The 26,689-nt window shown below is 35.7% G+C and overlaps 2 protein-coding genes and 1 pseudogene across 2 annotated transcripts; 1 reads left to right on the top strand and 2 right to left on the bottom strand.

Moving 5' to 3' along the window:
* Positions 1-1,713: 1,713 nt before the first annotated feature.
* Positions 1,714-6,174, bottom strand: LOC110725258 (patellin-5-like). The gene is made up of 5 exons (XM_021904743.1): positions 5,780-6,174; positions 4,367-4,900; positions 4,174-4,268; positions 3,894-4,035; positions 1,714-2,183 (listed from the first exon to the last, which is right to left on the bottom strand). The coding sequence occupies exons 2-5, from the start codon at positions 4,883-4,885 to the stop codon at positions 1,914-1,916; spliced, it is 1,026 nt and encodes a 341-aa protein (XP_021760435.1). The 5' UTR covers positions 4,886-4,900; positions 5,780-6,174; the 3' UTR covers positions 1,714-1,913.
* Positions 6,175-12,107: 5,933 nt separating this feature from the next.
* LOC110725256 lies at positions 12,108-15,350 on the bottom strand (annotated as a pseudogene).
* A 4,168-nt stretch (positions 15,351-19,518) lies between these two features.
* On the top strand, positions 19,519-20,502 carry LOC110725048. The gene is made up of 2 exons (XM_021904521.1): positions 19,519-19,879; positions 20,000-20,502. Exons 1-2 carry the CDS (start codon positions 19,553-19,555, stop codon positions 20,120-20,122), a joined length of 450 nt encoding a protein of 149 aa, XP_021760213.1. The 5' UTR covers positions 19,519-19,552; the 3' UTR covers positions 20,123-20,502.
* Positions 20,503-26,689: the final 6,187 nt, after the last annotated feature.

The raw sequence follows: 26,689 nt of genomic DNA, 5'->3' as shown, positions 1-26,689 counted from the left end.
ACGGGTCAAATTTTTAAATTACCACCCGTTAGGTGGGGCCTACAAACGAAAAACCCGCCGCAATTTTGAAATGGGTGGTAATCCGAGTGATTATTTAATTTAAGGGGTGGTAAAATAAAATAAAAAATTAAACGGGTAGTTATTTCAAAACCAGTGTATTTTACGGGTAGTAATTTAGAAATTATCCTTTTTTTATTGACTTTTCCGACGGAATTTTCCGGCGGAACAATATCCGTCGGAAATTTCCGACGGACTTTTCCGGGCCAGAAAATCTCTTCCGACACCTTTTTTCCGACGAAATTTCCGTCAGAAAAAGTCATTTTTCCTACAAAACCTTTTTCGACAACCAGTCTCGACGGAAATTTCGTCAGAAACGTGTTTTCCGACGGAATTCGGGGTGTTTCCGTTGGAAATAGCCTATTTTCTAGTAGTGTTCCTCTCCTGGAGTCTTTCCTTCCACCTGAGCTTGTTTTGACTATACGAGGTATTCCTCTCCCGTCTTACCCTGTTCTGGATGAACCTTGTTGGGGTTTGTCAAAAGATGGTAATTTTACCGTTAAATCTGCTACTTGGTTAGCCCATTCTCCTTTTATGTCTCCCTCAAAATGGGAATTTCATTGGATTTGGAAGCAGGATATCCCTCCTAAAATTCAGTTTTTTTATGGCAAATTCTACTTAATAGTCTGCCTAGTAGACACACTTTGTCGTCTCGTAATATTAACAGGTTCCTACCTCTCGTGCTCTCTGTAATTCTGCTTAGAGAATTAGGCTCATCTTTTCCTCACTTCCTTTCTTAGTTGACCTTTTCTCTTCTGAAGCTATGCATAACTTGGTTGGCCCTCTCTTATCCACTCAGTCGATCAATGACCTTTTCCGTTCACTTAAACATTCTTCTCGCTGCGCTACTCCCAAAGTTGCTTTCTTATTTTGGAGTATATGGAAATGTCGTAATGCTGTTATTTTTAAAACTTCAATACCTAATATTAATAACGTTTTTTCCGTACCTTTTCTCTATTTCAGGAATGACAGGCCCGTTCTAGTTTGGATGATCTTCAATCATCAATCCCTTGCCCTCCTCGCTCCCCACCCTGTCCCTTCTTTTGTTAGTTGGTCTCCTCCCCCTGTTAGGTTATGTAAACTCAACTTTGATGGCTCTGCTCCTAATAATTTGTCTATGGCTGGTGTGGTTTTAAGAGATGATCTTGGCAATCACATTCTTAGTCGTACTTATAATTTAGGCTCCTGTCCTGCCTTTTTAGCGATAATCATTGCTCTTCGTAACGGATTATTGCTAGGTAGGGCTCACAATATTTCCCATATTTTTATCGAAGGTGATAATCTAATGGTAATCAATATTTTGCAGGGTCATTTCAAGTGTCCTTGGAAGCTGCATTTGCTTATGAACGATATCAAGAAAATTTTGGAGTCTTTTTCGACCTTTCACTCCCAGCATATTTATCATGAAGGAAATTGAGCAGCAGATTATGTTCGCTTCTCTAGGTTATTCAACCCCAATACACCAAGATATTGACCCTTCATGGATAGCAAATTTTCTTATTTTTTATTTCTAAATAGATTAGGTTTCGGTATTACGAGAAGACGAACCTAATCTCCCATTGTATCTTACCTTTAAATAAAAAATAAAAAAAATAATTAAAAAAAAAAAAATACCAGATGATTAATTAATGTTTTAGCCTAACGTTGCAAACTAAATGATTATAATTAACACATCTCCTTAATAATTAGTATGAAGTTTTTAACAACCAGTTAAAATAAAATACATAACATCTAAAATAAGTTCAATAACACAATACAATAAATAAAACCCATTTGTAAAACCAACGTAGGATAAAACCAAGTGGGTACCTAAATAAAACATAAGATACTAATTAAAATCAAATCTCACACATACACTAACTACTCTGCCTACGGGCAAAACACAAATACACTAATTTTTTTGTTTTAAAACTACTGTTTTCAACTTCAATACAAATCTTGCCATTGAAGGGAACATTGTCTAAAATCATCTCCTCGTAATCATCGCTGTCTGAAGGCATAAAGTTGAACTCGCGTAGAAGAAGGGGGTAAATGGTAGGTCGGACGGATGGGTCTGTCGGCACAAGCCTTGCACCGAAAGAAACCTCCCACCCAACCACTCGTGCTCGGACGGTCACTATAGACCCCTATAAAAAAATAATTATTAAAGTAATTAACAAATTCTAAAAATATAATAATAATAAAAAAAAATAAAAAAAAAAACTATAGAAAAAAATTAATCAAATAAGATACTCTTCCTCCAAAAAAATCAAATAAGATACTCCCTGTAATTTTGTATTAACTCATCTAAAGCATACATGTGTTAGGTGTGTAGTACATTAAATTGTAGGTATACCCTGATATGAGGAGGGTGCTTAGGTGAGTGAGCAATTACTTGTAGAAATGTTTTAAAATCTCTTTTTTGCTGGGTAAATTCTTGTGATTTTGAATGAGTGAAGTACTCCCTAGACCATATTTATATCATCTAGGATATACGCCAACAACATAATCGTATAAAATACTCTTGCTATGATCATATATCTTCATTAATCTCAATATTAGTCACACTTTATCATTAATCAATCACATATTTGTATGTTCACAATTTTTGTTTTCCAATCAAACTCTTCTAATCATACAAGATTCCTAAATTATTATATCTCCTAATCATATTTATCTACCTTAATCCTATTACAGTATTACCTAATATTACACTCATAGAATGAATCTCAATAACCACCACAACTACATCATGGAGTCAAGCATTCAGTGCTTTGATCTTTAATAGGTCCACAATATTGTAGATTTTTAAATCTAACACTTATCAAGCATCAGAATGACAGAATCGATGATATTATTAGGTATTCAAACCCGACCAAAAATCATGGACAATCCTAGAATCATTAGACAAGACCGCTCATCAAAACATCCATATTTGTCCATCTCATTATAGCACAAGCTAAAAACAACAAAATAATAAACAGTGACATGGCCACATCCTACTAGTCCAAGTGTCAAACCCAAACTATATATCTCAGCCTAAAAGTAAGATAAAAAATAAAATACAAATTAAACAAAAGAAGAAAATATCACAGGCCCATAAATTAAAATAGGTAAATAAGTTTTCTCTCATTGGCACGTTTTTGAATGAGTGAATTACACCATAGTTATACTGTATCATCTAGTCTATACGCCAAGAACATAACTTTATAAATACTCTTGTTATGATCATATATTTTCAGTAATTTTGGTCAAAGGAAATGTAACCAATTGAGTATTACGAGTGCGCTTTTTAACATCTTTCGTGTACGATCTATCATCTATATATTTAAGCTTGTCACCTACAAATGACTATGAATTATAATTATGAAATATATTCTGTCTTACCTAGTTCACATACAATTTCAGGTTTTTGTTATCCATCACATTGTTTAAAATAACAGTTTAATAAACACGAAAAAATTGATTTTGATCCATTTTTCAAACTATGGATAAACCATTCAGATTATAAATATTCAGATTATTGATTCAACTGGTTCAATTCTATACTTATATTAATCTTGCTTTTTGTTATTTACATTGCACAAATATACATGGTGTGTTAATCATTTATTTTGCCTATTTAGTGGTGATGTTAGGCACACTTAGTCTTGAGTATAATTGTGATTTTCTTCTTTGTGTTATGCAGTGACTATTATTGATAGAGTCTACCATGGACTAAAGAAAAGAAATTATGGACTAAAACTCTTGCTTTGATTAGTAGTTTAATACGACTACCTACATAGGTGATGGTTTGAACTTGCAATTATTTCTAAGTGTGATAGTGAATAGATTAAATGAATATATAGTAGTGTTACCTCTGAACAATGTAGCTCAAGTTTTCTCCTTTCACCATGAACAATGTCGACATGCCCCGAGTCTACCTTTTCTTGTCCTTCAACGGGGACGATGGAAGGAATACCTCCATATTCAACGGGGACGTGATGAGCCGGAATAATTCTAATAAAAAAATAAAAAAAACGTAAGGATAAAGTTGAAAAACACAAATGTAAAAGCTTATATATATATATATATATATATATATATATATATATAAAATTAAAAAAAAAAAAAAAAAAAAAAAAAAACTTACTGTACCTGAAAAGTTGATTTGGAGCCTGGTCTAAAGATACAATATACTTGCCCTTGGCCATGTTCAAAGGAATACTATAATAAAACTCACCGATGTAGAGCTTCACCAACAGAACATGAGAAAAGAAAAATATATATATTATTAACACGTTTAAAAAGAAAAACACAACATATAATACTTGTTAATTAAATAACATACCTCATCCATAATAAATCTTGGATAATATTTTTGAATTATGTTAAGAGCTTCATGAACATGCACCCTTTGCATATGAGTATTTCCGCCAGTGAAATCGACGACCAAAAAGAAATCTTTGCACTGTTCCATTAATCTTCCTAATTCAGTGCAGAAAACCTTTAAAAGGATGTTAGTGTCACGTTTTTTGTCAACCAACATCACCTTCAAGTAGAAAACTTGTCGATTATGATTATCAAACCCTTCCGTCCTTAGTGGCGAAGGTTGTGCACGTTCACTTTCTGTAAGCACCATCTTTGAGAGTGATTCTGCTCTCCATGCCTCAACTTCTTCTAGCTTTTCTAGTGCACCAACTATCTTGAAGTCTACCGACTCTAAAATTTTGCGTAAAATCTGATTAGATGCATCATTTTCTTGTTTTAAATCAACATTGAACAAGAACCTATCTTCACGTCCAGCACTGGGAGGAATCGATGTTCTGAATCGTTGGATAGAACTGTTTCTCCTTGCCGCATCTTCCATGATAATTGAATAAGTCTGTATACGCAGTCAAGATACAAAAAACGTGTCATCATCCCCAAAACCAAACCACCTAACACCAACAAATCAAAGCACAAAATCATGACAAGTTAGGTTCCCGTGGCACAAGAATTCATTTTGGAAGTGGCCTGGCATTTCATGCATTACATCAACAATCATGGCCATTACGACATTCATTACATACAATAGTGCAACTTCATCCAAAATATTAGAACTAGCTAGTACAAAATATAAACAACAGATCTGTGATCATAGCATTTCAAATAAGAACAGTCAAATTTCCAACATTCCTAAAATGAGCCAAACCAGAGCACAATGCAATCCAGCAGCATTTGGGGAGCACAGAACATTGTAACCAAATATCAACATTGTAATAGGCTATTAGTGTAAACAAACAGAAGATACAACTAATCTTAATCAACCACTCTCGGAATTACTCCCAATGTTATACGAGTACTACTTTTCATGTCATACTTAGACAAAACACCCACCAAATCCTCAGGAACAAAAACAATGTCATCATCCCAAAAAAAAACCACCTGACACCAACAAATCAGAAAGCACAAAATCACATTGCTCAAATGACAACATATAATCAGGGGCAAAAACACAATTTTTATCATAGAATAATTACAATATAAGTTATTAACAGGCAGAATAATTACAATTCAGAGAGCAGAGATACTAGTTTGTAAACAATTTCTCACTTCAGCATTTCATCGAACAGCTAGAGTGCGCTTAAATACTAGCGTTTTACCCCAGAAATCAATTAAATTTATAGTAAAAAATGAACAAAAAAAGGGCAAAAAATTCAGCAGCAATTATCGATAAACCCTAGATTATGAATTTGATATTCGATTATTTAAGATAAACTACCTCAGAAGCCGATTCAATGGAGGAGAAAAAGCTCACACGCGCCGCTGCTACACTTCGACGGAGGAGAAAGAGCTTTAATGGAGGAGAGAGCTCACTAGTCTACTTCAATGGCGGAGAGAGCTTGCTAAGCTGCTTTAACGGAGGAATCTGCTACAATGGAGGAGAGAGAGACTTGGGCTTTTACTATGAATATTGGAATTTGAAATGACGGGTATAAGATTGGAATTTCAATATCTTAAAATACTTTAAAAACGAAGATAGGTTTTTTCTCCCTTTTTTCTGAACGCTTTCCCTAAATAATGTTGGAAATTTTTCTAGTTCTCAAAATACAACTATTTTTTTTTATTCCCATTGTACCGTCCACGTCACCTCGGTTCAATGGGAAATTTTGTTAAACCGTTTTTTTTTACAATCCGCTACTTGAAGTAGCGGTGTACTGAATAAAATCGCTACTTCAAGTAGCGGTTTTCTTATTAAAAGCCGCTACTTCAAGTAGCGGTTTGTATTTACTGAGTTTTTTTTTTTACAAATTCACTTTCCCCTTCTCCTCTCCTCTTCTCTCTCCGCCTCTCTTCTCTTTCTCTCTCTTCTCCTCTCCTCTTTCCTATGAACTCCTTTCCTCTTTCCTTCTCTTTCCTCCCTCCTTCTCTCTCCTCCGCCATTCTCGTCATTTCTCTTCTCCTCTCTTCTCCTTCTCACTTCTCCTATCTTCTCCTTCTCCTTCTTACACCAACAACAAAACCCACGCCGCTGCACAACCAACACCACCACCACTACGCAACCTACGCTTCTTGGAGGTGTTGTCTGTCTTCCTTCTCGCCGGCATCGTCGCATGGTTAATACGGCCAAATTCGACCATGAAACCTCTACATCTAGAGGTTTCGTGATCGAATTTGGCCGTATTAAACCAAATTCGATGAGAAATTAACATCCAATTTCGGTGTTAATGTGTGTTTTCTTGATTTTAATTTTCTTTCTCTTTTTTTTTTTGTTTTTTGTTTGTTAATTTTTGAGTTGTTTGTTAGGTTTGTTAATTTTTGAGTTGTTAAGAACGGCATTTTACAATCGGAATTTCAATAAAAGATTCCGGTAGTAAAATTGAGAACCGTTGCTACATGTTTCGGTTCAGGTTCTCAATTTTTTAGAATCTACTATTATTGAACTTTGAACCTCAACATTACAATTCACAACCAAGATTCTATTATTATGACTCTATGTTTGTGTTTAGATTTTCAAGTACTCATAATTTATTTAGTTTCCTAAATAATGTATTTCGTGTTATTAAGTACTTATACATGGATAGTAATCTTTGATCGCATATATTTTAAATACTCTCTTCGCTTTATTTTAATTTTTCCACTTTTGTTTAAGTTGTTTTATAAAATTCTTCTCACTTTAACTTCATTTAATTTTTTGTCAACCAAAAAAAAAAAAAGTATATTGAAGTATTATTTTACTTCAATTTGGCTGGCTTACTATATTATTTTTGACGGGTTTTGACTTACTATATGATTAGTTTTCTTATTATATCTCTCTTCAAAAACTAATCATTGCATCAATTTGTGTAACTTTATTAAGTTTCCTTGTAATATGTATACACAACAAATCTAAATGACATAAAACGAATGAGGTATATATTTAAAAGAAAATATTATTCAATGTTTTCATGTATTGTAACTAATTTCTCACAATGTAATTATGTAAAAGAAATAGTAATTCAAAATTCATCACCCTTTATTTAATTACTTCTTAAACATACATTTGGTTTCAAATTGAATCAAGTAGCTATAGAGTACTTTTATTTTAATGTTACACCGATATATTACAAAATAAAAATATTTGTTCTCAACAGTGGAGTATACATTGCAAGTTTGCAACAACTTCTTTTACATGGAGTCCATCAAGGCCATCAACAACGTAAAAATATTGGGATTTGGGATTGAGAGTTTTTTTTTAGTTTACTAGTAATAATTTTACCACTAAATAATATCAATCAACAAGACCAACTTAAAAGTCCAAGAAAAAGAGAAGATTGGGAGAAAGCAGAAATGTGACAATTCGGGCTGGTTAATATTAGACCTGGCAATCCTGATCCAGATCCGATGATCCGATCCGATCCGAATGACTCAATTCATGACTCGAAATTCACCCAAAAATAACCCGAAATTCGAAATTGACCCAATCCGACCCATACCCTATCCAAAAATGGAGTTGACCCGATCCTGACCCAACACCCAAACTGACCCGACCTGAAGTTGACCCGCCCCGAAATTGACCCAAAGTGTTTGACCCGAACAGACCCGATACCCAAAATTGACTCGAACAAACCCGATACCTTAAATGTCCCGAACTAAAATTACCTTATAATTGAACTTAAAATGTCTTGTACCAAAAGTAACTCAAATTGTTTATCTTCAACCGTAGCTAAGCTCATAAACTGAATTGATAGTTTTTATTATAACCATAACAAAATATATACTCCGTATAAAATTATTCATTTGAACTTGATTCACAAATGAAACAACCCGAACATGACCCGACCAGATTTTGACTTGACCCAAATATGACCTGAACATACTTGACCCGAAGTTGACCCGAAACTCGAATCGACTCGACTCATACCCGACCCGTGTATTAGCTGACCCAAATGATCCGACCTGAAAGTGACCCGACCCGAATGAACTATTTGCCAGCTCTAGTCAATATGCCCTTCAAACATTAAGGGTCCCCTAGATTCTCTAGGGCTCCCATCATTGGCTGGTTTTGGCATTATTCTCTGTATATAATTGGAATTTTGGTGTTCAAAAAATACAACAAAAAAAAGGGGTGAATATTTCTATCCTTTACGAATAAGATCATCTACATGAGGTCCATATAAAAGAGTGGGGCTATATTTATTTGGTGAGGGAAGAAATAGTGTTGGTTACTTTGGGAATAATATCCGAATTAATCTATTTGTTGTCAAAATTAGGAGGCATTTGAAATTTAGAGGATATATACAGTTGAGATAGGTAAACCTTGTAACTTAAGCTTTGACATAGTTTGAGCGAAGAAAATCTATTCTATTAACTATTACTATAACAGAAAATTGTTGACATCATCCTCTCCTCAAACTGTATACGTGTCGCTTTCTCATAAAAAAATTCCCGCCTAATGCCCTTATGATGTCATATATATTTTTGGTTTTTTTTAATAGAAATTGGTTATTTTTAATTATTTATATTTCAATATTTGACTGTGTCAATAAATAAATAAATAATTTTTTTTGGTTGGAATAAATAAAATTGATATTGAGCTAAAACATTTTAGGTAACTACGACATTTTTAATTTTTTTTTTTCTTTTAAAGGTTTTACTGTTATTTGTGTGTGTAAACTAAGGATTGTGCAAGCAACCTACCTATGAAGTCATGTAATAATAATATGGATGTTTGTTATACAAAAATGAACTAATGTTGTCATTAAATGTTACCATTGTTTCGCAGTATTTCCAAGGTGCTTCATTTTTTTTTATTACATCGCTTCAATTTATTTAAGTTACATGTATTTTTAATTTGTATTTTGAACTCTTAGATTTATAAATTCGTATGCATATGGTTTGATTAAATCAGATTGGATTTCATTTTTATATTTTGTTACTTAGTAATTTATGATGAAATATATGTTTTTATGATCTAATTATAAGTATGTACGGGAAATAATAAATAGAAACAATTTATTTCATTTTAATAATTTTTTTCAATCTGTGCATCACACGGGTCTAATCTAGTTACCTTGTAACTTAAGATTGTGCCAATATCTTTGATACTTCCTCTGTTTTTTTTTTTACTTGACCCGGTTTGACTATTACACTATTCACAACCCCTCCTTTGACCATCTTTATGAATAATATGTAAGGAAAAACATATTCATGTAGGATCTTTTCGAATTCGTCTCAATAAGCATTATCATAATATAAACTTTTATAATTTTAATTTATTAAGAATTAAATTTATTGATCGTTAAAGTTTTGTATTGGCAAGCGTGATAAAAAAAAACAGGTCGAGTAAAAAAGAATAGAGGAAGTATTTCTTAACATTTTGAAAATTTTAAAACATCTACGAAAGTTGAATAACAAAAATTAGATAGCTTTTCAACGGTTATGGAAAGATCCAACAAGGTAGTTGATACACTCTAACTATACATATGAGTGCATTCTCTATAGCCTATACTCTATACCAAATGCACTTGGACTTATACTAAAAAATACAGGGGCTTTTAAATGATAGGGAATGAAGTATCTGCGTATTGGTACGTAGTAGAAATGACGTGAAAATAAAAGGCCTTGGTTGAAGGAAGGGAAGTTGAGAAGCAGTAAATAGTTTAAAATTGAACATTTAGTACAAAATGAACAAATTATAATGATTTTAATTAGTACCTAAAGAGGATAGGTACTAATTCTGGATCAATGAGATTATTACAGTGAGCTTACTTTAATAATTTACTTAAGGTTGTTAAATTCAATTCTCGAATTTCAATTGCTAGAATTTAATTCCAAGTCCTATGTTTGGGAAAGTTAAGAATTTACAATTTTGAATTTCAAATTCTAAAAATTGTTTGGCAAGACAAGGAATTTCAAATGCTGAATATCAAATTCTAATAGCTGTTTGGAAATACAAGGAATTTCAAATCCTGAATTTCAAACCAAGGTACATTTTGCTAACAAACTCTAAACAAAAAGACAACCTATCAACATCTAGCTAGTAGTTTTAGTTCACAAACATCTAAATAAAGATGCTAATCATTAATACATATTAAACCAATCTAATTTTTCCCCTTCCGGTAGATTTTTTTAACATTTCGAACTCATCAACCGTCCCATTCATGAACCTTTTCACAGCTTTTAGGACTTGGTGACGTGAGATCCCAAGTACACTCGAGACTACGTCGTAGATCTCTTGTGAACTTGGTTTCGGTGGCCCTTGCGCTCTGCTCACATACTCCTTGAACGACTCTGCAAAACAACTCAATGCATCTGCTATATGATCTCTCTTGAACCTCTTGTTTGATCCTCCAGAAGAAGCCTCGGAGGTACTAACCCCTTCAATTTCTGTGTCCATTGCAGTAGCAGCCTCATTATGATGCTGAGCTCTGTCACCAGTTGCTCTATCCGAAGCAAACAAAGTACAAATATCGTCCCAATTCTCAATGAATTTGTTCTGATATGCAGTGGCTTGGGGAGTTTCCTACATTACTAATAATCAAAATCAATGTAAGGCAAAATTATAAGCAAAAAATGAAAAATCCAGACATAATGAATATAGGTTAGAGTTTCTTGTGACGTTGAAGTTCTGTATTTTGAACAGCAACTCTGTATTATGTGTAATCAGCTGCATTGCCTAATCAGTCTATCATAATTGGGACTCAATTTATTACAATAGGTAGGAAGAAGCCCCACAATAGCAAAGCAAGTGTGTTTATATAACAGGAGTAATAAGTTAACAGAACAGAATGACAAATGTCATACAAATTATAGCGTTTAGTACAATAAAAATGAACATTTAGTACATAAAACTGAACATATTTTAATGATTTAATTTATCTTTATTTTCCGTTAATAATTATATACAATGATTTATTTTAATGATTGTATGTAATTATTAATGATTTTAATGATTTATTTTATCTTTATTTTCCATTAATAATTACATACAATGAATTTGAATTTATATGAATATAAGAAAATCATGTTCGTTTTTAATACACTAAATGTTCATAATTTTTTTTCACGTGTTCATTTTTTTATACTAAATGTTCATTTTCTTGAATATGTTCATATATTTTTATAAAATGTTCATCTTATTAGGTGTGCTCCATCTATTCTATTATCGTATGATAAATGTTCACTTTTAATATACTAATGTTCATAATTATTTTCGATATGTTCATTTTTTATTAATAAATGTATTTTTCTACGTGTTCGTACTTATTTTTACACTAAATGTTCATTTTTAAGGCCGTGGCCCAGCAACTTTATAGTTATCATGTTTATTTTTAATACTAAATTATCATTTTTTTTAACATGTTCACTTTTAAAGTATTATGTGTTCATTTTTTTCTACAGAATGTTCGCTTATTTTTACGTATTCATATTGTTTTACTACATGTTCATATTATAAACAGTGGTGCAGCTATTTTAGCTGCACTTGACTTGTATCTTATAAAATATACTCGTGTCTTTAAAATCTTGAATTTGGGCCAATTTCAATTCCCAAATTCTAAGCGTATCCAAACAAGATAATTGGGCCAGATCTAGAATTTCAAATGAAATTTTGGTTACCAAACAAACCATAATGAATTTGATTTAATTAATTTCTACTTACTAAATTTGGTATACATGTCATGAATTATACAACCACTAGTATGAAGCTTTACAAATTAAGAAACCATGAGAATAGAAAATTTCATTTACAGTTAAAAGGAAAATATTCATATAGTGCCCTAATCCATATATTCATACTAACAAGAATCAAGCATCTAACAAGAGGTAAAATGTCAACAACTTTTTGGACATGTAACCTCCTTTCAATTAGTTTCCTGACCAAATTCGTAGACGCAGCTCAGCTCGATCCGGCCCCAAGGTACTAAGCGAGAAGCAGTGGAACGACCCAGTGAGACTCCGAATCTTCTGCATAATGTTCCTTTGATGCCTGGATTCCTGCATTCCCCCAGCTAAAATCTTAGTAAGACCACCATGAATATACATTTAACATTACAATTTCCATACTATATGGGGAAGCATTATATCACCTTCTATAAACGAGTTTTGTTTTGATTGTATATATATGATTTTGCAAAATACACAAAAACGGCCAAGCCTAAGGCACTTAGACCAGCAAGTAGCCAATAGAAGTAATCAAGATGAGCGCGATTCAAGTTATCTGAAAACCAACTCTCTCCCCCACTTCTGCTGCTTGTTTTGTTGATGACAGAGACAAGGAAGCTGCTTAAAAGGCCGCCAACACCAAATATGCTTAAATATAGAGACAGCCCGACAGAGCGCAATTCATTTGGAACCTGATCATAGAAAAATTCTTGCAGGCCAATCAAGGTAAATACCTCTGCAATTCCGAACACAACATATTGCGGAAGCAACCACCAAATCAAATACTCATTGGGATTGTAACATCAGGCCTATCAATCAGCCCACGTTGCAAAGCAGTCATCAGCCTTTTTTTCTTGGTGACAGCAGCAACCACCATAGTAAATATGGATATGAACAACCCAGTTCCAATTCTCTGAAGCATTGATATCCCAGCAGGCTTACCGGTCAATCTTCTGGCAACTGGCACAAGCATACGATCATAAATCGGGATACAGATAAAAATACAAATATAAACAGCGCATTGTAATGCTGCAGCTGGTATGAAAAAGTTAGACCCGATTGATCTATCTAATGTCATTCCTTGTTTAGTGAACAAAGTTGCTGGCTGCGAGATTACAATTGCATAGACCAATATTGTTGCCCATATAGGAAACAACCCAAGTACAGCTTTTGCTTCTTCAACCTCAATCATGCTGCAAGCTTTCACACTAGTCTTTGATATCTCAGGCCCAAGAAGAGCTTTGTTGAGGAACATGAATTGTGGAGATCCATCATGGAGTTTGGTTTCTTGAGCCTCTACATTGTCACAAACCACTGTAAGTGAAGCATTCCAATTCCGTGCTGCTGCAACAAACACTCTTCCAATCCTCTTGAATGGGTTTTCTCCTTCACTCTTCATAGTGTAGCGATAAGTTATAGTTCCGAGCAAAAATATGAGCTGAGCAATTACCATGAGAATGCATGGAATTCCAAATCCAAGGCCCCAACTAAGGTTGTCCTGAATATAGCTCAAGACCCCAGTACCAAGGAAAGCACCCATGCAAACACCAAAATACCACCAGTTAAAGAAAGAGCTTTTGGACTTGCTCTCCCTTAGGTGTTCTCCATCAAACTGATCAGCACCAAAAGCTTGAACACAAGGCTTGTGCCCACCTTGCCCAACAGCCGCCAAATAAAGGGCAGCAAAAAACATCATTATTTGCAAATGTGATGAACATCCAGCACCCTTGATGCTCCTTTCGTGGTTGAGACATTCAAGAGAAGGCAGCGTTGCTGATAAAGTCAGTAAGCCTAGCCCCTGGCAAGTGATAATCCATCCAGATGAGATGTACAGGAATACATTATGTAGTACTTTAGCATATTAATTAAGTTCAAATAGCACTTTTTGACGAAGCTAAATCACTCACACACTCCATAAAAAAATACTCCGTACTTCATAATTATGTAGTTAGTTAGTTACATTACTTTTAGGAGACTAAATCTTCAAGGACTGTACATCAGTTTTCTCACATAAACAAAACCACCAAGCACTTCACACAGACTCATCTGAGAGTGCGATACTCGTTCAGCAGAAGACTCTTAAACAATAACACAAGTCATATTAGCCACATTGAAGACTAACCTACCCCAAATTCTCAACTATCATTACTTAACCCCACTAACCAAAAATGGATCTACCAATATTTAATACAGCTAAGGGTTTTCAAGAGCATTATAAAATTCAATCAATCAAGTCTAAAAACTCACTTTTTCATAATTAGATTTTATCACCATTCAAATATCAAAGGTAATTCAGTTTAGCAGTCAACACCTATGCGACATAAGCAGTTAAGCACACCGCAGAGAGTGCACACCCTCTACTTGAACGCTTTAATCAATCTCCATCCAGAGGACCTTTTAGTTGATCCGAATCGGATCAATAAGTCCAATCCTACATGTTTTTCTTTCAAAACTACCCTCATATATTGTAAAAAAGATCACATAATACCACTATACTACAACAATTTTTGCCTTGAGATGTTTGTTTTCTCAAAGTATTCTATCCTTGCTCTAACTAGGAAACCAAGTCATTAACATAAACATTAACATAAAGTAGTCTATGTGATTCACTTTTTCACATCAAAAACAACAAAATTTAATAACAAGAAATCATACTTTTAAAAGCATCCCACAATTTTTTCTTTAGTTTCATAAATACCTATCAATAATTCAATTTATTAACACACACAAATTCAAAGGGTATTAAAAAAAGTAATTAATTTAAAACACACAAATAATCAAAAGGGCAATTAAAAGCAAAATAGTACTCCGTAATTAAAGCAAGAGTACTAACCAATATGTAAATTAGGGAAGAAGCAACAATACTATAATACTTTCCCAAAAAAGAATCAGCAACAACAGCTCCAAAAATAGTAAGTAAGAAAGAAACTCCAACCCAAGCATTAACATTAGAAGCCGCCATTGCCGTTGACTGTCCTAATTTCTGAGTTAGAAAGTTAATCAAATTTCCAGAAATCCCAAAATATGCAATCCTCTCCGCCATTTCCACCCCTTGATTTTGAAAAATAAATTCAATTAATTCTGGAAAATCATCAATTGAAATGAATTAATAGGAGTTGATGATCAACTTACAAATGATGAAAGAAGCAGATAACCACCATCGTCCATGTTTTGATCTGACGGCGGGGCGGTGTTTGTAGTCAACGACTCCGGGGACGGTGGCTTCTGCGGTGGTTGTTGCGGTTGCTCCGCCGTCAGAAGGGGTGTGTAAGGGAGAAGCTCAGCTGAAGTTGCCATTTTTGGCAACAAGAAATCTTTTTTGGGATGAATTTGGGGGATTTTTTTTTTTGGGATAAAAAGGTGGTTTTAAAATTGATTTTTAATAAGCATAAATAAGTTATATAATTGAAAATAAATAAAGTTTATTAATAATCTTGTGTTTATTTGGTGGGTGGTAAAATACTATTTTATTTTTTTGTAAATGAGGAAAATCCAAGAAAAAAGTATTGAATTATTGATTAATGTATTGTTTAATCCTATCTAACTTTGCATATTGCAACTTTTTGTTGACAAATTTTCTCCATTTCAATATTAATAAAGAAGTATTATTTTTATTTTTATTTTTATTTTTTTTGACAAAGAAGTTGCCCCCGTAACTTCGTAAGTAATAATATTGAGTCAATAAGTGTTGATTGTTGAAACTAAGCAAAGCCCCAACAAGGCTCACATCTTGAAGCTAAATGAGGCACCAAAAAAAGTGGATTGCTAAACATCGCCCGCAAATCTCCACATAAAGCCCACAAACTTATATTGAAGTTACAATATTACCCTTGACCTAAAAAAAAAACAACACAACCTCAAAATAAATCAAAGTACGGGAATGTCGAGGCGGCAAGGCAAAGAGTTGGCGGCGGCTGTGGAGGAGGGAGGGTTGGCTCGTGGCGGCAAGGTAAATTTTTTTTTTTTAAAAAAAAAAATAACAAAACAACCACGGCTGGTGGTGGGACGCCTGGCCAGGACGACCAACAGCTGGTGGTGGCGCCAAATCCGGCAGCCACGTCCACCGGCCTGGCGTCTGGTCAGGACGCCCAGCCACGGTAAGTGGCGTTTGGGACAGGCGCCAGTCACCGTGGCTGGGTGTCCTGCCCAGACGCCAGGCCGGTGGACGTGGCTGCCAGATCTGGCACCACCACCAGCCGTCGGCCGTCCTGGCTAGGCGCCCCACCTCCAGCCGTGGTTGTTTTGTTATTTTTTTTTTATTTTTTTTTTATTTTTGTATAATTTTTTTTTTGTTGGAAATTGAGAATTTTTTTTTTCTATTTTTGTGTAATAGAATTTTGAATTTTAAGCAAGTCAAATGGAAAAAAAAACCAAAAAAAAAAAAAATTCAAAACTGGCCAGACCACCACCCTGGAACCAGCGCCTGGCCGGGACGCCAGTACCATGGTCATGGCGCGTGGCCTGGAAGCCTCAACCATGGTACAGGCGTCTTGGCTAGGCGCCACCGCCATGGTGGCGGCGTCCCGACCAGGCGTCGGTGCCAGGGTGGTGGCGTCCACGCCAAGCGTCGGTGCCACGGTGGTGGCGGCTCCTCCGGACGCCAGCCGTCTTTTCCGATGACATTCAAATTCTCACCTCGTTTTGTTGCGACGACGACTGCTCTTCGTCGTCCCCCGGCTCTCCGGCCTCCCCCGGCGTCCCCGTACGACTCCACATTTTTCGGTGAGTGAAATTTTCGTTTTCAGAGAAAATTGACAAAGGGGCAAAACTGTCAAATCATATTAATTTTGTGGGCTTTATGTACAAATTTGTGGGCGATGTTTAACAAATTGTCAGGGGTGTTGTTAAACGTCGTTCGCAATTTACTAGGTGACGTTCACATTTTATACTTGAATTTCCTAAATTGCCCTCCGTATATAAATACTCGATAAACTAAGTTAGGGCTATACGAGACATTTCCCATCTCACAAAATCACACTTTGACACTTTCTCTCTCTAAAACCTTCCAAAAAATCTGAAATTTTGAAAAAAAAAAATCAGAAATTTTTTTTTTAAAAAAAAACCAAAATAGCTGAAGGTTACTCAAACTCAAGCAAATCTAGCAATCAAACGTTGAATCCAACAATGGGAGATCGACGAAGAATTACGCTGACGTTTGGTGGTTGTGGTGGCGGCGTTAGCGGCCGCGAGCCGGTGAGTTTTTTTTTTTTTTTAAAAATTTTTGAATTTAAAAAAAAAAAAAATCTGGAGAAGGGGACTTCCGCCCAGAAATTCTGGAAGTCATGAGGAACTTCCGGAATTTCTGGGCGGAAGTCCCCTTCTCCAGATTTTTTTTTCCTTTCTGTTTTTCTGTTTTCCCTTTTTTTTTTTCCTTTGGTTTTTAATTTATGTTTACCTTTTTTTTTTTTTTTTTTTTTCTGGTTGTCCTCGATTTTGTTGATTTGTTGCATGTTTTATTTTTTATTTAAATTTTTATTTTAAAAATATTTCTTTCCTTGATTTGTGGCATTAAAATAATTTTTTTCTTGATTTAGTTTTGCAATAGTTATTGTTATGTATTATTGGTTGATTTAGTTTTGCAATAATTATAGTTTAGCAATAATTCTTGATTTTATTTTAATAAGTTTGTTGTTGCTATGTATTGTTATTGTTATGTAAATTTTATTTGGTTTGTATTGTTTTTTGCTGCTGTTGTTGTTATGTATTATGGTTGTTGACTTAAATTGTTGCTATTGTTATTGTAATTGTTTTTTTTTGGGTTGTCGTTGTTGCGTTTAAATTTTGGCAATTTTGTGGTTAATTATAGTTTTGATTTGGTCTGTTATTGTGTTGAAATTATTTGTAGTGTGTTATTAGTGTGTTGTTATTGTTAGTAGTGTATTAGTATTGTAAGAATAATATTATTGTTATTATTAGTGATGTTGTTATTATTGTTTATTTGATTTGATTTATTATAGTTTTGATTTGATTTTTTTGAATATGAATTATTATTGAAATATGATTTTGTACTTATTTATTTAATGCAGATTGAGGGTTCTGGTCCTCGTCATGCAAGATCAAGACGTTTGAATGCGTCTGTTAGGAGGGAGTTAGGTGGTGCAGGAAATTCACAGGCACCGTTTCACCATGAGCAGCAGTATGGGACTGCTGGTGCTTGGTCGGGGGAGCATCAGTCACAGGGGAGCGCCCCCATGTATTCGTCTACTGGAGTGCCTTCATCTGACGATGAGGATGAAGATCGAGGAAGTCAATTTGCTGGAGATGCACAGTATGACCCTCAGGATTATCGTACTGTGTATAGGGGTTACCATGGGAGATATGTTAGTAGTAGTGAACCAGCTCAAGCTTCTACCAGCTCGTCAGAGTCATGGGTGGTGCAGGAGCCGATGCCAGGTGGGCCCGAGGATGGTACTGTTATTCCTAGTTTTGGGGGTCACGTGGCTGCCTACGTATGGGGTGGGAAGGAGCAAAACGTTCTGCGGTGTTTAATTTGAGCAGGACACAGTTGTGTACTGAATTGGGTAACTGGCGTGCTCGTCTTCCGAAGGAGCACCTGGAACCGATTGATGGCAGTGGTCTATCTCACTTACCCGGGATCATGTTCAGGCGATTTGACTGGCCCTTGATTTCTGCTTTTGTTGAGAGATGACAGCCAGACACGAACACGTTTCACATGCCTTTTGGGGAGATCACGATCATGCTGCATGATGTGTATCATATTCTAGGGCTTCGTGTCGACGGTTCCATGGTTTCCACTACTCCTAGCATGGACGTTTTACGGGACGCGTGCTCGGTTACCTTGAATATGACTGAGGAAGAGCTGAACGAGAAGTGCGGTACTAAAACCGTATGGCAGGGTAGTGGGGTCCTGACTGAGAGGATAGTAGAGTCGACCTTGGAGGAGTAGAGGCCCTTCAGTTTCCATTACAGGGCGTACCTGTGGTTAGTACTCGGCGGTTGTTTGTTTTTTGACAAGAGTGGAAACCGTACTCATCCTTCCTTCCTCAACGAGCTGTTTGTTGAGGATGTTCAGATTAGTGAGTACTCCTGGGGTTCTGCTGTGCTAGCATACATGTACTGGCAGTTGGGTACAACATCACGAAGAGATGTTGATTCTATCGCTGGCTGTCTTACGCTTCTGCAGGCGTGGATCTACGAGTACTTTCCGTGTTTTCGGCCTCAGCAGGGGACCTTGACCAGAGAGCTTGCTGTTCCTCGTGCGTCCGCCTGGGATGTCGGATCGGGGTGCCCTAACAAGAGCATGGAGCGCCTTCTCGCTTTTCGGGCTAGGTTGGATCATTTAACTGACAATGAAGTTAACTGGCTACCGTACGGAGTTGATCCAGCGCGACGCGTGCCTGCTACTCTCTTCATTGGCTGCATCCAGTATCGTAGCATCATTGAGCCATACATGCCTGATCGAGTGGTTCGACGACTTGGATACGTCCAGGGCATTCCACAAGCCATTATCAGGCCTGAGAAGGCTAAGAGACCGACGAACTTGAAGATGTATCGAGTTGACTTTCCACCAGAGATGACATCTGTGATGTGGACTCGGTTTGTCCCTGGTGTGTTTTTCAGTTTCGTGGTAGGTGCCCTTAGCAGACTTGGTGGTGGTGCTCCTACGGTCGGTCCTGGTTACATGCAGTGGCTGTACCGATTTTCTCATCCACGTGTTTCTCCAGTTGCGTCATCACATGAGAGTCGCACACTGCCAGAGAGAACTAACACGGATTACGTAAGTAGTTGTATTTTTTGGTATTATTTAATATGTTGTTTTTTTAATATGTTGTTTTTAATATGTTGTTTTTTTTAAAAAACTTGTGATTTATTTAATATGTTGTTTTTTTAATTGAAGTGGATGGGTCGGTCCATGGAGGTCATCAACAGGACACTGGAGGAGTATCCGAGCCTATCGCGTGATACAAGAGCAATGGCTGAGGCGCTACGAGCTGATTGGAGGGCGATGATGGGGTTGTGAACTTGCTGTTTTTTATTTTTAATTGACTTGTACGCATTTCGTTTATGTACTATTTATTCGTCATGTACTTTAAGGATAGAACAACTGTTTTTGTGGTTTTGTTGAAATTTTGTTTAATTAAGTTAAATTCGTTGCGAATTACATAACTACAACTGTTTAACATAAATGAAAGTACAAAAATATGTCCACTATCTAATTAAGGCATCCCACATGTTCCTTCTAGCTGCGTAACGCTGATCCCAACCGTCAACACTTGGGTCGTGGTTCTTGGTCCACCAACCTGCAATCGAGGGAAGTGGCGAATCTGGTGCAAGTTAATACAAATAAAATGTGAGCCCCCAACTGTAGCGATGACAAACTCTCGCTCCGGTGCTGTGACCCCCCTTCTTGCCCGCAACGGCAATATCGTGAGGCATGGGCAGTAGCAGGTTGGTGTTTGGCCTACACCAAGAATAATAACCGCTGCGTTGAACCAAGTCGCAATAGGAAATAAATCTTGAATTGCAGCCATCCAATGACGGGAATCAACCGCCCCACCGTCCCATCGAATACGCTGCACATTGATCTCAAGTCTTCCAAGCCCATAAATCCTCTCATATAGGGCTCGATAACCGAGGACCACATTCGCTATTGTTTCTCGAGCGTCATACCATTGGCCTTGATCACCGAAGAAGAACTCGGCCACACAACGAAACCCACAGTTCCCATCGCCAATGACATCCTTCCATCTTGTGATGTAAGGCAACATTGGCCCTGGAAGCGAGTGTCGATAACGGCTTTGGCTAATGTCATTTACATCTCCTGCACAAATGTAGGTTTCAGTTAATAGTTTAGTAAACGCTGACTTATGTGAAAAACACAACACTCAATCGTACTTGTTTGTCGTGCGCCACGTTCAGTGTATTGGCGGTTTACATGTTCAAAATAAGAACGATCACGTCTTGTATCATTGTTTCTTGGTCAACCAAGAACCCGGTGGTTTACAACAGGCTCTCTGAGATCAGAATGATCCGGATGCAGCTCCTCTTCAATGATGTGAGACACGTTTTGAAGAACAACAGGATCACTATCGATTACCTCCTCCATCAGAGAACGCAAATGTGCGGCATCCTCGGTCGAGTCATTGCCAGGCACCGTCCCATCATCACCAGAACTAATAACCAAGGTCCTCCAGAACGGGTGAATTTGCCTCATGTACAATCCTGTCCCAGCAACTAGCGAATCATGTATCTGGCAAGCACAGGGAAAACCGTGGGTCACACGCATTGCACATCCACATCGTTCGTGCACTTGATAACTCAACTCCGTCATCCTCCTTGTCTCCTCATCGAGAACCTTCAAATGATGCTGAGACACCTTCCCGTTTATGCACTAGACGAAAATACAAATTTGGCACCGGTTCAAACCCCCCCCTAAGGCACCGGTTTTGAACCGTTGGGGATTTGAGGGATGCCAAATCCTAAAAAATTTGGCACCGGTGCCAACTAAAGCCCTTTGGCACCGGTTAACCGGTGCCAACTACCTTGATATTGATTAAAAAAAAAACTGGCGCCATTAGGTTGGCACCGGTTAACCGGTGCCAACTACCTTGAGTTAGCACCGGTTAACCGGTGCCAACTATAATGGCGCCAGTTTTTTTTTTAATAATTTCAATGTAGTTGGCACCGGTTTTAAGCATGAACCGGTGCCATTGACTTGGTTTTTTTTTTTTTTCCGGAAATAATATATATTAATATTTATACTAATACCCGCACATAATACCGATAATTAATAATAATTATTATTATTATTATTATTATTAATTTTAATAATAATAATAATAATTATTAATATAATATTAATAATAAATAGTATTATTAATATATTAATATTAACAACAATTTAAAATAATAACACGGACATAAATATTGATAACAATCCAAAAATAAGATATTAATTACAAAATTGTGTCATAACTACAAACAAACAAAATTAATTAGTAATACTGTAGTACACTAAGCTTGTTAAAACAAAAATAAATGATATTTACAAATTAAATGTGATGTAGGCCGCCAACATGTCTCGAATTACATTGAGTTCCTCGCTCGTGAACGGATTTCCCGTTTGGCCATTGCAAAACTTGGAATACATACACAAAACGTAAGTTAGTAGGAGTGAAATCATAAATAGTCATAACATGTCAATATCACTTAGTTATTGGTGGCCAAGGCTTGAAATTAAAAGAAAACAGCACTTAAGGGGTTGTAGATCGCATTTTCAACCAAAATGGCCCGAGTAAGGCCATTTTCACTACAAGGATGCCTATTTCCTACAATTCTTGTCTAGTGAACTCATAAATAGTCATAAAATGTTATTATCACTTAGTTATTGGTGGCCAAGACTTGAAATTAAAAGAAAATAGCAATTAAGAGGTTTTAGAACGCATTTTCAACCAAAATGGCCCGAGTAAGGCCATTTTCACTACAAGGATGCCTATTTCCTACAATTCTTGTCTAGTGAACTCATAAATAGTCATAACATGTCAATATCACTTATTTATAGGTGGCCAAGGCTTGAAATTAAAAGAAAATAGCAATTAAGGGGTTTTAGAACGCATTTTCAACCAAAATGGCCCGAGTAAGGCCATTTTCACTACAAGGATGCCTATTTCCTACAATTCTTGTCTAGTGAACTCATAAATAGTCATAAAATGTCAATATCACTTAGTTATAGGTGGCCAAGCCTTGAAATTAAAAGAAAATAGCAATTAAGGGGTTTTAGAACGCATTTTCAACCAAAATGGCCCGAGTAAGGCCATTTTCACTACAAGGATGCCTATTTCCTAAAATTCTTGTCTAGTGAACTCATAAATAGTCATAACATGTCAATATCACTTAGTTATAGGTGGACAAGGCTTGAAATTAAAAGAAAATAGCAATTAAGGGGTTTTAGAACGCATTTTCAACCAAAATGGCCCGAGTAAGGCCATTTTCACTACAAGGATGCCTATTTCCTACAATTCTTGTCAAGTTACCTCATAAATAGTTATAACATACCAATATAACTTATTTATAGGTGGACAAAACTTGAAATTAAAAGAAAATAGCAATTAAAGTGTTTTAGAACGCATTTTCAACCAAAATGGCCCGAGTAAGGCCATTTTCACTACAAGGATGCCTATTTCCTACAATTCTTGTCTAGTGAACTCATAAATAGTCATAAAATGTCAATATAACTTAGTTATAGGTGGAGAAGGCTTGAAATTAAAAGAAGATAGCAATTAAGGGGTTTTAGAACGCATTTTCAACCAAAATGGCCCGAGTAAGGCCATTTTCACTACAAGGATGCCTATTTCCTACAATTCTTGTCAAGTTACCTCATAAATAGTTATAACATACCAATATAACTTATTTATAGGTGGAAAAAACTTGAAATTAAAAGAAAATAGCAATTAAAGGGTTTTAGAACTCATTTTCAACCAAAATGGCCCGAGTAAGGCCATTTTCACTACAAGGATGCCTATTTCCTACAATTTTTTTTAAGTGACCTCATAAATAGTCATAACATACCAATATGACTTATTTATAGGTGGAAAAAACTTGAAATTAAAAGAAATTAGCAATTAAAGGGTTTTAGAACGCATTTTCAACCAAAATGGCCCGAGTAAGGCCATTTTCACTACAAGGATGCCTATTTCCTACAATTTTTTTTAAGTGACCTCATAAATAGTCATAACATACCAATATGACTTATTTATAGGTGGACAAGACTTGAAATTAAAAGAAAACAACAATTAAGGGGTTGTAGAACGCATTTTCAACCAAAATGGCCCGAGTAAGGCCATTTTCACTACAAGGATGCCTATTTTCTACAATTCTTGTCAAGTGACCTCATAAATAGTCATAACATGTCTTTATCACTTATTTATAGGTGTCCAAGGCTTGAAATTAAAATAAAATAGCAATTAAAGGGTTTTAGAACGCATTTTCAACCAAAATGGCCCGAGTAAGGCCATTTTCACTACAAGGATGCCTATTTCCTACAATTCTTGTCTAGTGAACTCATAAATAGTCATAACATGTCAATATCACTTAGTTATAGGTGGCCAAGGCTTGAAATTAAAAGAAAATAGCAATTAAGGGGTTTTAGAACGCATTTTCAACCAAAATGGCCCGAGTAAGGCCATTTTCACTACAAGGATGCCTATTTCCTACAATTCTTGTCAAGTGACCTCATAAATAGTTATAACATACCAATATCACTTATTTATAGGTGGCCAAAACTTGAAATTAAAAGAAAATAGCAATTAAAGGGTTTTAGAACGCATTTTCAACCAAAATAGCCCGAGTAAGGCCATTTTCACTACAAGGATGCCTATTTCCTACAATTCTTGTCAAGTGACCTCATAAATAGTTATAACATACCAATATCACTTATTTATAGGTGGCCAAAACTTGAAATTAAAAGAAAATAGCAATTAAAGGGTTTTAGAACGTATTTTCAACCAAAATGGCCCGAGTAAGGCCATTTTCACTACAAGGATGCCTATTTCCTTTAATTTTTGTTAAGTGACCTCATAAATAGTCATAACATACCGATATCACTTATTTATAGGTGGCCAAGACTTGAAATTAAAAGAAAACAGCAATTAAGGGGTTGTAGAACGCATTTTCAACCAAAATGGCCCGAGTAAGGCCATTTTCACTACAAGGATGCCTATTTTCTACAATTCTTGTCAAGTGACCTCATAAATAGTCATAACATACCAATATCACTTATTTATAGGTGGCCAAGGCTTGAAATTAAAAGAAAATAGCAATTAAAGGGTTTTAGAACGCATTTTCAACCAAAATGGCCCGAGTAAGGCCATTTCCACTACAAGGATGCCTATTTCCTACATTTCTTTTCTAGTGAACTCATAAATAGTCATAACATGTGAATATCACTTATTTATTGGTGACTAAGGCTTGAAATTACAAGAAACGAGCAAGTAAGGCGTTTTGGAACGCAATTTCAACCAAGATGGCATACCTCTTCAAGTTGTTGTGTGTCTGTACAATGACTCATCACTATGTCATACATGAATCTCATCACGTATAGGCCACAATTAACTCCGTTTTCTTGTTGTGCACACTAGCATGAGGAACAAAATGGCACATGAATCACAATGCATAGCAAATTAGCCACATCTTACGCATTATATATTAAGAATATCACAACATTATGTGGCATTACCTTGGGTGCTTTCCATGTAGGACCTCGAGGAGCTCGAGGATTTATCTTCTTCATAACACTACATAGAAAAGTAAGTTCAAATTTGATTAGTATAATTAATACATATGAGTTAGGTTATGATAATCAATAACAAGAATTGAAACAAACAAGATATTTACTTTTGCAGTATGGACCTCACGAGGCGCTTTCTTGGTTGAGGTAAACGAGCATAATCAAAGAAGAAGATTGTGTTACTGGAAACACAAATCACCAGTAGGGTCCAATGAGAACTACACACGAGACAAACAAATCAATATTTAGACTAGTACAACATATAAACACACAAAACAAATGAATTTGACAATCATAATCAGACGTACTCCTCATAATATGGGACGAATATAAACTTGTCTCTTGCAGTCATTGATTCCTTGATAGCCCGTTCAGCATAGTACACCACATCAGCGGAGTTGCCTAAGATTCTAGCAGTGGACATCTGCTCAGGGCATAACCACCCAATTTGACACGGAGATTCAAGCTCCCATATTTGGTCTTGGAGTGCTCTGCATGCATGATAATAGAATGTTAATTGAAAACCAAACGACAATCACCACTAAACTGAATAGGCTAAATAGAGTACTAGTTGAATTACCTCATGCATATTTGAAGAAGGGAAATGTTAAGCATTGCACCACTTAGAAATTTGGTAGGTGTGTCGCGTACCTATAAAAAATAGCCTAACAGACCAATACTAATGTACACTGGCAAGCAGGGTCGGATCCCAAGAGACTAAGGTTCAAAAATAATTAAATAGACTCGAATTTCTACTAAGCAAGAATCAATTATAATCAATAACTAAGGGTCTAAAATATAGGGAAAATTCAAAAATAAACTAATTAAGATGATTTAATCAAGCAATTAAAAACATCCAAGATCTAGCTTCACCACAACTATTATTGATGCAATGGTAATTCTACCCTTAACATACGATTTCAATTGAATGGGGAAAAGTAAACCCTAATAATTACCAAGGATCTCTCTCGAGTATCAATGGCTTCCCTAACATACAATCAATCCTATTCTCATGGTATCATGCATATTAAAGACATTAAACACGTTACTCTCACTTCCCGATTATCAAAAATAACTACTTTCGTGTTAAGAATCAAACCCTAAATTGATTTACTCAAATCTGTTTATACCCAACTCTCGCTGTGATAAAAACAATGGAATAATCGCAATACTATAGTTACGTCTAACCTAGCATTGGCATAATCACAATCAATTTAGCAATTCAATTGTTAAAGTTGTTAAAGAATTTAAAGATTTAATTCATGCATCAATAGTATTTGGGCTACACTAGATCTTGAATTA

This window comes from Chenopodium quinoa, unplaced genomic scaffold (genome assembly GCF_001683475.1).
Source record: "Chenopodium quinoa cultivar QQ74 unplaced genomic scaffold, ASM168347v1, whole genome shotgun sequence".
NCBI lineage: Eukaryota > Viridiplantae > Streptophyta > Magnoliopsida > Caryophyllales > Amaranthaceae > Chenopodium > Chenopodium quinoa.
The sequence above is the reverse complement of the archived record's forward strand: the minus strand, read 5'-3'. Positions and strand labels throughout refer to the sequence as shown.